This window comes from Phymastichus coffea, unplaced genomic scaffold (genome assembly GCF_024137745.1).
Source record: "Phymastichus coffea isolate CEN01 unplaced genomic scaffold, Cenicafe_Pcof_1.1 PCOF00136, whole genome shotgun sequence".
NCBI classification, from domain to species: Eukaryota; Metazoa; Arthropoda; class Insecta; order Hymenoptera; family Eulophidae; genus Phymastichus; species Phymastichus coffea.
Genome location: NW_026706947.1, coordinates 522,664 through 532,879, shown reverse-complemented (window position 1 = coordinate 532,879; position 10,216 = coordinate 522,664). Strand labels below are relative to the sequence as shown.

General features: G+C 33.3%; 3 protein-coding genes across 4 annotated transcripts; 1 reads left to right on the top strand and 2 right to left on the bottom strand.

The window, feature by feature from the left end:
- Positions 1-1,662: 1,662 nt before the first annotated feature.
- LOC131671819 (farnesol dehydrogenase-like) lies at positions 1,663-4,823 on the bottom strand. The gene is made up of 5 exons (XM_058948562.1): positions 4,550-4,823; positions 3,916-4,119; positions 3,511-3,761; positions 3,253-3,399; positions 1,663-3,186 (listed from the first exon to the last, which is right to left on the bottom strand). Exons 1-5 carry the CDS (start codon positions 4,635-4,637, stop codon positions 3,145-3,147), a joined length of 732 nt encoding a protein of 243 aa, XP_058804545.1. The 5' UTR covers positions 4,638-4,823; the 3' UTR covers positions 1,663-3,144.
- A 772-nt stretch (positions 4,824-5,595) lies between these two features.
- Positions 5,596-7,324, top strand: LOC131671805 (proteasome subunit alpha type-1). Its single transcript, XM_058948534.1, has 5 exons — positions 5,596-5,750; positions 6,077-6,327; positions 6,413-6,572; positions 6,647-6,856; positions 6,927-7,324. The coding sequence occupies exons 1-5, from the start codon at positions 5,748-5,750 to the stop codon at positions 7,158-7,160; spliced, it is 858 nt and encodes a 285-aa protein (XP_058804517.1). The 5' UTR covers positions 5,596-5,747; the 3' UTR covers positions 7,161-7,324.
- A 151-nt stretch (positions 7,325-7,475) lies between these two features.
- Positions 7,476-9,781, bottom strand: LOC131671804 (lipoyl synthase, mitochondrial). 2 transcript variants are annotated; one of them, XM_058948532.1, is made up of 7 exons: positions 9,445-9,781; positions 9,018-9,115; positions 8,640-8,954; positions 8,420-8,576; positions 8,283-8,340; positions 8,059-8,214; positions 7,476-7,963 (listed from the first exon to the last, which is right to left on the bottom strand). In XM_058948532.1, the coding sequence occupies exons 2-7, from the start codon at positions 9,087-9,089 to the stop codon at positions 7,597-7,599; spliced, it is 1,125 nt and encodes a 374-aa protein (XP_058804515.1). In that variant the 5' UTR covers positions 9,090-9,115; positions 9,445-9,781; the 3' UTR covers positions 7,476-7,596. The 2 variants fall into 2 exon arrangements, with proteins under 2 accessions (XP_058804515.1, XP_058804516.1); XM_058948533.1 differs by having other exon boundaries at positions 9,018-9,104.
- Between the last annotated feature and the right edge of the window lie 435 nt (positions 9,782-10,216).

The window sequence follows — 10,216 nt, the reverse complement described above, 5'->3', positions numbered from 1 at the left end:
AGAAAACCATAGTCACTTTATTTTTTGAACACCCCTCGTATCTCTGTTCTTTGCTTTTGCGTTTTTATGTCTTACAGCGTTAGGGGATTGCTTATTAAATTAATTTTAAACTGTCGCGTTTTATTGTATTCTTATTGTACTAACCTCAAATCGTTTGCGTTTTATTCATGCATCTTTGAGTGATATACTATTGCAGTTTTGCAGGTGAATAAATACTGAGAAATTTACTTACAATTATACCTCACACAGTGAAAGGGGTGATTTATATTAAAATGTAATCATAAGAAAAGAAAATAAATTAATACAAGTTCGCAATCTAGACAAATATAAGTCATCATTAATACAAGACAGTGACTGCCTAACTAAAAACTTTTCTGAACTTTCAGTGTCTTTTATATGAAACAGAATAACTTTTCTTACAGAATTGGAGATAACATGTGTTCGCGGCATCTGCGCTCCATGCGCATAGCACGAAAGTAGAGAGTAATAATTTATAACAATTTTTTGGTGGCGGTTGTAAATGTGAAAGTTTATTTAGAGATTCGGTCCTTTGTCGCTTAATGTTTTCTCTCTTTTTTTTTTGCGGATGGGGAAAACCCAGAATATTAACACGTGCGGCAGTTCCAGCGGTGCGCGCGCGATACAAAAGAAAACAGGCGGTATGGTCGTCCAGCAATTGTCGCGCAGGTAAACGTTCGGAGGGAAATTCGGCACTATAAACCTTGCTTTTTTTAATTGTCTCCACGAACAGGCCCAATGCTGGAGAAAGCTCTGATCCTTCTTCAGGAAGGAGGAAGCAGTAGTAGCTCTCGAGAACTCGATCCTTACACCTCGTAGCTCTATCTCAGCACCTCGTCGCATTATTTTTCAGTCACCTAGTTGCGCTCAGTTAACTGCTGCTTTCAATTGTTACGTCGTTGTGTTAGTTTATCGTGCTAGCCTTCACGGGTAACGTGTGTGTTGAATGTGAGTGCGAGTTCCTGCAGTATCGTGCCTTTTATCTTGTGACTTGTCGAACCCACGATCGCAACAAGGGCTACCGGCACCCGTAGGCCTAGCTGAGGATATGCGTGATATCCTCTGAGGCGTCTCCGACCCTGGGCAGCTCAGACAGCAGCAACTCGGCCCTACTTTAGGGGCAGCATAGTGCGGGCCGTGCCCGTGACCAAGACGTTGGCACTGTGCTGCTCTAGGAGACGACCTTCCTTCTCGCACAAGGTGCAATTAGCGTCGTGTGGTAAGCGAGTAGTCTATAACTTGAATGGCCATTCACAGGCAAAGCGAGCCTGCCGAAATGTATTAACTATAATAAGTAGCATAACTCTGTACATTCGTCGACTGTATTTGCTTATATTTAGATGGCTTTTCCCTACTTATGACTGGGGTTTTTATGCCGGATAAATACGAGCCTAATTATATTTGATAAAATTATAATAAAAATAAATCCATATCTTTTATTTGTTCACTATTCACGCACCATATTAGTATTAAATTTCAAATAACTCAATATACATGAGACTTATAAATTCTTTCTTATAGGGGATCAGAATTTCTGTGTTAATTATATTTAACTTGGAATTTCTACTAAGAATTGTCCAATTTGACCAACATGTATAATAAATTATTAAATGTTTATCTAAAATTCATGCATGTATTTTAAATAAACTCATGTCTGTACAATATAGTTTAAGCAATGAACATGTAATATTAAAAAATATGAAATGTATTGAAAAAAACGTTGAGGATGTGAATTAATTACACTGCCGCTTACTTGTCTTGGCTATTCAATTAGCCCTGTTCTTCTTATTACTAGTCTTCTCATTTAGACTCTTCTGTTAAGACTTCTCAAGAAAAGAGTAAGTAAACTTTCCATTGGAGTATATAGTTTGAAATGATGATAATTATGTGAACTCCAAAACATCTTCAAAGTTCCACCGAGAATGTGTGAAAAAAATGTTCATTCACATACGAATATATGCAAAAAACGTTTAAAGCGTGGCTGGAAGCTCTGTATTTTTTCGATGATAATATTATAATATAGTATAATGCAATATGCATTAAAGTGGCTTTTTTTCAACTTATAGATTTATTAGTATTTTTAACTGTTTTAAAAGCTGTCAGTTTGATACAGTTTTTAAATTTAGATCCCATAAAGCAAGTTAAAAAATATGTATTGATCTTCAATAAAATTTAATTTACTGTAAAAAGAAAATGTATCAACATAACAAAAGCTTAGCTGATCCTATACATTCAAGTTAAATACTAAAGCTTTGTGTCCTCCGCTAAATTTCCTCGTGTAAGTAACAATAAAATAAAATTGTAATGATGCACTTAGTACCACATTTAAGCGTAATTTAGTAAACATAAACGATGTTTGCGCTTGGCACATGATGCACTGTAATCGTCCCATCTCCATCAGACACGCAATTACTAAACACGCTCTTCGTGGATTGACCGATCACCTTCGAACAAATTATCTCATATGCAGCCCAATGTTAAACTTATTGCGAGTTGAATGGATTACTTATGAGCTCTAATTTCGCCTAAGGTTTGAATTGTTTCCTAATTGAATATACGATGAATTTCTTTTTGTTTTAAGAGTATCGTACGTGAATTAATAGACATTGACATGCCCCGATCAACCTTGCAAGAAAAACCTCGACTGGTATTGAATCGCAAAGATGCGGTTAATGCAGTATACTTACTGCTCAAACTCCTGCAACTGTTGTGATTTAAAATATTGTTATTATATATTTTACCGCTTGAAGTCCCGATGAAAATAAATTTCTTTCTTAATTTTCTAAGCTTTACTTTTTCTAAATATGCTGTACAATAACGTTTTCTTTGTTTATTATTTGTTTTAGAATAAATAATATTCTTTATTGTATAAAAATATATTGTATATTCCTTAGAATTTTTAATTTAAAGATCGTAATATTCATATCAAAACTTTTACAAGAATCAAAACAGTTTGATATTATTTACAACGGTAATTAAGCTTTATTAATATTACGAATAGAGATTAATTTTTAGCCTTAACGTGAGAATATATAATATATGTATGAGAATCAAGGTGCATCATTTTGAAAATTTCAAATGTGAAATAATTTTAGCAATATTTTACGTTGTATAACTGAATATCTTTTACCAAGATTCGCCTAAGGGACGTAGAATAATATCTTGGACCTGTAAGGAAACGTTGACAATTAATAAAACAAAGCAATAAGTTTCAGAAATAATTAAAATATTTACCAAAACGTGCGGAGGTAACGAGAGAATGAAAAATACTGCTTGAGCAACATCTTCTGGCATTAGAGTTGGTGATGCTTGTAACATATCTGATGTGAAAGTGGAGTAATTAGCTAAAAGCTCCGTTGCTACTACGCCGGGACTAATTGTCTGAAAGATGCATGTTTTTTTGTTAAAAATGTATGCCAAAGTACATTTGAATAAAAAGCCTGATTAAAATATGGCACTAGAAATATAATTGTTAAAGAAAAACAAATTTACCGAAACACGAATTTTCGTGCCTGCAAGCTCATGTCGTAGGGTGTGCGCGAGGGCATTTACGGCACGTTTTGTGGCCGGATAAACGTTAAAACCAGGCACCGCTGGCACTCTCTCCCCTGCCAGACTGCTAATGTGAATAATTACAGCCTCCCCGTTGGATTCACGCATCGAGCGCACGGCCTCGCGCGTGCAAACGCACAACCCAAGCACGTTCACGTCGAAAACGACACGCCAATCCTCCAGACTACCATCTGCACAATACAGCACGTGCAAACCATAACTTTCTTCGGAAAACAATTACATTTCGAAACAGCTCCGAAGAATTTTTATTAAATTGTTTTACTCATTTTTTTTTTATTTTCAATCAATTGCAAATATCTATAATTGCGCAAGAAAAAGTTTTACCAGACAATGTGGATTCTTTTGTGAAACCAGCGTTGTTGACGAGCACGTCAATGGAGCCAAAATTTTCTCTGATCCAAGCAAAAGCAGTAATAACATTGACTTCATTCGTTATGTCGCATTCAACGGCATGTAATTTCGCCTCGGGATCATCGACCAATTCTTTCATCTTTTCTACTCTCCTTGCCAGCCCGACTACGATTAAACCTGCCAATTAAGCCAGACAGTTTTTTCGAATAATTACCTTTTCATTTATGTTATGGCCAATTTTCAGTAATAACAATGGGGGCTAAAACTCAGTGTAGCTGTTCTTAAAAACACCTGTTAACGGTTCAAGATTACACGAGAATGACAATTAATCAAAATTTACTCTTTTTCGATCCCTTCATTGTTGATATAGCAAGAAAACATTATCAAACACGTCTGGCGTGACACAACTTTAACCACGGCACGCGCGTCTCAAACATAACAAGATAAGTTGCATTAAATCAAGCCGAAGGTGTTGTATTAAGGCTTCGTCATCTGTGCGCGTGCAATTTAAAATATTTACGCGTTTCAAAATATTCGTTTATCAACAACAGGAATACACACAAGCAAATAAAGAATCATGCACGAAGAAATGTATAAGCGAGCGTACCATCTTTCAGAAGCTGTTTAACAATAGCGGCTCCAATGCCGACACTCGCGCCCGTGACGACGGCGACTTTGCCAGCCCAGCGTTCCATCGCGCGGTCGTTGAAATCGCGATTTGCGCGCAAGCTAACTCTGCCGACGCGATCCAAAGCTTGCTTGGCTTTTATACGAGGCGCGCTTACGATGCACTTGCTAATTCGTTGTATACGTGCAGGTATCGCTACGGATCAAGAAGTCGAAAGTCGAGAGTTGCCGTGGTAAACTGATATCGCAGGTGGAATGGCAGTCTTTTTATGAGATGCTGGTCGCCGCGTGCGGTGCGCGCTGCGGAACGAATATATATAGGCTAGGATCACGGCTACATTATCTTCGACATTGCGAGCGCGTGCGGCCGCGGCGTCGAATTACCATACATCTGCTCCCGAGCTCTTTTGAACTCTTTTGGCCTTGTTTGTTAATACTCTATATACTTTGGTTATTGAGCGCTTCACATGTCCAGCACAATATTATTGATCGTCCAATTGTTTTAAAGCGCCTTTCACGTAGATCCTAAATAATTTTTTATTCCCTTATACTTATGTTAGTTTTTTCTTCAATGGTGCGTTCTTGCTCATTGCATACTTAAATTTATTTAATATTGTTTTTAAACGGAAGACAATGCTTTTCATTTTGAAAAAAATTTGTTCCGAGAGCTCAAGCCAGTAAAAATAAAAAAACATGAGATACTTATTATTGATAATATATTTCATGGTATATACAACCTTTTCAGTTTTCTAATTTTACGAATTTATATTTTCAAAATCTTTAGAGACAATTTTAACATCGATATAATCGTTGATATATCAAGATTTACTTTAATTACGATGAATTAATTAATCATTTTCAAAATTCACTTAATAATCCTATATTATAAAGGATGTGCCATTACTTGTTACATTTGATATTGTTAATTTGAAAATTAATAAACAAAAGTAGTGTTACCAAATTAAGTTGACGAGAAATTGGCGCTGCCCACTGCCGCCGAGCCGAATTCACTTCCATAAGGTTGATTACTTGCATGATTCATTTTTGATACATCACGCCGATTTGCGAATGGTAAGTTGAAGTGACGGTTTAGAATCAAAAGAACAATTGTTCATCATTAATATTTCAAGGCGTGAAAACGATTGAAAGCTATTGGAAAATAAATTAGATTTAAGAAAATGGTGAGTAATATAATTTTATGACTTTCTAAAAACTAACCTCAAAAGTGTGTTACCTATGTGTAGATTTTTAAATAATTTCAGATTAAATAATTAAGTAAATTAAGAGTTTACCGTTTCGTATGACTCTATTAATTATAGAACTATTTTTTAATAAAAATTACTGAAATTGCAATTCGTAAACTTCGCAAATACGTGTTATACTTTATTGTCGCGTCATTGTGTTTCACAATGCCGGTCATTTTGACATCTTTAGATTCATAATATTTATAATATAAGCTCCAAACAATACAAGCCATTTTTACTAATTTTCTTTTGATTTTGATTAGTTTCGCAATCAGTATGACAGTGATGTCACAGTTTGGAGTCCTCAGGGACGTTTACATCAAGTGGAATATGCAATGGAGGCTGTAAAGCTGGGGTCAGCAACTGTTGGTCTTAAAAGTAAGACTCATGCTGTAATTGTAGCTTTGAAAAGAGCAACATCAGAATTATCTTCTCATCAGAAAAAAATATTCCCAATTGACAGACATGTTGGAATTGCCATGTCTGGTCTTACTGCTGATGCTAGAATGTTGAGGTTTGTATCAAATTAATTTTCATTATTTGAAATAGAATGGTATTTCAGTTTAAATTTATTCACATTTTTGCTACCATATTTCTAGCCGTTACATGAGAACAGAATGTCTGAATTACAAATATTCACATGATGATGCCTTACCAGTCAGTCGCTTGATCACATCACTAGGTAACAAAATGCAAACTTGTACACAGCGTTATGATAGAAGGCCTTATGGTGTTGGTTTGTTAGTTGCTGGTTATGATGTAAGTCAGTGAAAAATAGTTACATTTAATCAGTAATTGAAATACAATATTTTTAAATACATATTTTATTTTAGGATCAAGGTCCACATATTTATCAGACATGTCCATCTGCTAATTACTTTGATTGTAAAGCAATGGCTATTGGTGCCAGATCACAAAGTGCTCGCACTTATTTGGAGAAACATTTGAATGAGTTTCCTGGGTGTGAGTTAGATGATCTTATTAAGCATGGTTTAAGAGCATTACGTGACACTCTACCAAATGAAGCAGATTTATCTACTAAGGTTTATAATTATGATTTTATTATATTACATTTTTTTATTATTATACTGATTATAATTTTTTGAATTCTAGAATGTTTCCATTGGTATTGTTGGCAAAGGTACTGAGTTTTCCATTCTAGATGAAATAGTAATGCAACGTTATTTGTCTGAAATTGAGGGTGATGACAAACGTGGAAGACCGACCGAGGGTGAGATTCAATCTGATGATAGACCGCCTCAAGATCCACCATCTGATCCTGGTCCAAGAGATCCATCTGTTGCTGTTGCAACAGAGCAAAGACAATCTGCTATGGATACAGAATAATTGAAGTAACTTGTTCTTATTTTTCGAACTCAACTTTTGAATACAAACAAAAAATAAAGATTAATTCACCGTAATGTTTCTTAAAATAACAAACGATGTTCGTTTATTCTATAAATTTTTACAACAGTTAAAACTTACAAAACTCGAGATCCAGCCGGACATTAAAATGTTGGTGTTGTGTATTCTTCTACACAAACTAGCTAAATTAAAAATTTTTAAATATATTGATCAATAAATAAAATGTGCACAATTGAATATGAAAATAATATTCTCTTTTTATTAACAATTATATTATTATAAAGTAAATAATAAAAAGGAAACTTTTCAAATAATTTAACAAATATTAACAATTTTTAAAATTAGTTTTTGATATTTGTTTCTAGGTCATAATTTGTTCATTTAAAAAAGTCAAATGAAATTATTATCATACATTATTTTATGTACTTTCTTTTGCATTTTTGTCAGCTCTCTTTTCTTTCAAAATGTTTGTTAAAAAGTATTCGCCAGCTTTATACGAAGACCTAACTAATGGTCCACTGGCAGTATAAAGGAAACCTAATTCTTCACCAACTTTTTCCCAAGATTTGAATTTTTCTGGTGTTATATACTCAATAACTTTCAAGTGTCTTTTTGTTGGTTGCATGTATTGTCCTAATGTAATCGCTTCAACATCGACCGTTCTGAGATCTTTCATTGTTTGCATAACTTCTTCATCTGTTTCACCGAGCCCCAACATGATTGACGATTTTGTTATTAAATCTGGATTGATCTTTTTTGCCTCTTGCAAGGTTAATAGTGACTGCCTATATAAAATATGTATTTAATATTGTAGTTATTTTTTATAAATCTATCTAAATAAACAATCAAATAAAGATTTTATTACGTAAATTAATCTTACTTATATCGTGCGCGTCTATCACGAACAAAAGGTGTCAATCTTTCAACAGTTTCTATATTATGAGCATAAACATCTAAATTAGAATTAACAACTGTTTTTACAGAATCTAAATTTCCTTGGAAGTCAGGTACTAAACATTCAACCAAAATGTTACTCCTAAAAAAAATGTCAGAATTAGATTTATAAAAAGTTGTTAGTTTTTATATTAATATTAGAGAACATACCTTTTCTTGAGTTCCTGTACTGTAGTAGCTATATGACTAGAACCACCATCTTCTATATCTATTATATGTATGAAAGAATTAATAATTCAAGTAAAACCGATGCACTAGAAATCATCCACAGAAATATTTATACTCACCATCACGATCTACAGATGTTAAAACAACATAATCTAAACCCCACTCTGTAACTGCTATTGCTGTATTTTTCGGTTCTTCTGGATCAAGTGGTGGAGGAGCCCGTGCTGTCTTTACAGAGCAAAATCTACATCCTCTTGTACATGTATCTCCCATTAACTAAATTTGAAATTGTAAAATTATAAAACATTTACTGAAGTGTTATTTTTAAAGTATTTATACCATGATAGTAGCTGTAGCAGTTCCATGAGTTCCACCACCCCAACATTCTCCAATATTTGGACATCTAGCTTCCTCACACACGGTACTCAAACGTAGATCACGAAGCTGTGACTTTATGCGACTGTAATTTTTACCCATTGGTATTTGAGTCTTGAGCCATGGAGGAAGTCTCAGCCGTGACTTATGATCTCCTTTTGCTAGCTTCAATATTCCATTATATTCAATAGTGTTATTAGATATAAAATTTTCTAATTGTGGACCATTCTCTAACTTTTGTGAAAATTCTTGCTTTGTTGTTTTTTCACAACATGTATTCTGAAATAAATATTACAAATGAAATAGTGATTACAAATATAATATTCCTCAACTTTTACTTACTGCTGTATGAAAGCTCAGTCCTGTTGGACATTTGATTCCTGTTATTTTGGTTGAACGTAACATAGTAACCATGTTGTATACTTCTATCTACAAAAGAACTTAAAATGATGTATATTTATATCAATCTTCTTAGGTCAAGGTCAACATAAACTATTGTGTAATATTGCATTTTATAGAAAATGAAATAGTAATAAGTAATATTCCACTTGAATCAACATATGAGTTACATTAATTTTTATTAGCAATGGACCATTGATATAACGCTTTCATTTAAAATGTGATAGGCAATATCACTTATAGGAACGCAATTTATGAAACTTGATTATTTCATAATACAATTTTTGTCCAAATAGTTATTACGGTCATAACATAAAAAAACTTTAAGTTTCACTCAACTTAAATTACAACAATATGTATTTTAACGTACATGATAAAAAGTTTGACCAGCAAATCACAATTTCGAGATGCAACTGAAAAAAAATAAACACGCTCTCTGATCAGATGGTAAGCAGATAAGCTAATTAAAATTAACGTAACATGACTTTTTAATTCATCATTTACACACCAGATGTCGTACTCGTATGTAACCTCTTTCAAAATGCCTTGAGTCCGATACTCTCGATTTAGGCTACTGCTTGGTCGAATCGAATAGTTTACTTCGAGATCACTTCCTGACTGCTTTTAAGTCGTCCACTCTAGCTCCTGCTTCGTGTAAAGTGTAGTCTGTTCGCCGTGTTCATTAATCTGACTGAATAGCTATTTAAACAATGTAATTGAAATTAAAACGTGAAAACTATTATATAGCAAATTAATATAATTTACTAAATGTCAATAACCGAATTTGTAGTAAAAAATATAATGGCTGTCTTATTCAGATTAGACGTCTAAAAATATAGAAAACAAAACTAATGTTAAAATTAATAAATTATATAAGTTGCGCATGTAAAAATCTTCTGAATTTAAGCTATAATAAATACAATTGAAAACAGATTTATTTTTTTTATTTTTATATATATTAAATTCCTACAATTTTCATTTGATAAAATCATTAATATAAGATCAAATGAATCAATATAATTTTGATCATCGATAAATTACGAATTGTTATTTTAAACACTGCTTAAAATTTTTTTCACAATATTCCAAACATACTTTAAGGATGTTTTCTTAGAGTGGATGTAAATTAAAAAAATTTTTTT

Excerpts from the sequence above, each read along its gene's own strand:
- LOC131671819 (XM_058948562.1), bottom strand. The coding sequence starts at position 4,637 with ATGGAACGCTGGGCTGGCAAAGTCGCCGTCGTCACGGGCGCGAGTGTC. Across the intron at positions 4,120-4,549 it reads TAAACAGCTTCTGAAAGATG|GTTTAATCGTAGTCGGGCTG; the intron begins GTACGCTCGCTT and ends CTTAATTGGCAG. Across the intron at positions 3,400-3,510 it reads GCACGAAAATTCGTGTTTCG|ACAATTAGTCCCGGCGTAGT; the intron begins GTAAATTTGTTT and ends TGCATCTTTCAG.
- LOC131671805 (XM_058948534.1), top strand. Across the intron at positions 6,328-6,412 it reads GCTGATGCTAGAATGTTGAG|CCGTTACATGAGAACAGAAT; the intron begins GTTTGTATCAAA and ends CCATATTTCTAG. Across the intron at positions 6,573-6,646 it reads TGTTAGTTGCTGGTTATGAT|GATCAAGGTCCACATATTTA; the intron begins GTAAGTCAGTGA and ends ATTTTATTTTAG.
- LOC131671804 (XM_058948532.1), bottom strand. The coding sequence starts at position 9,089 with ATGGTTACTATGTTACGTTCAACCAAAATAACAGGAATCAAATGTCCA. Across the intron at positions 8,341-8,419 it reads AACATCTGTAGATCGTGATG|ATATAGAAGATGGTGGTTCT; the intron begins GTGAGTATAAAT and ends TACATATAATAG. Across the intron at positions 7,964-8,058 it reads GATAGACGCGCACGATATAA|GCAGTCACTATTAACCTTGC; the intron begins GTAAGATTAATT and ends TATTTTATATAG.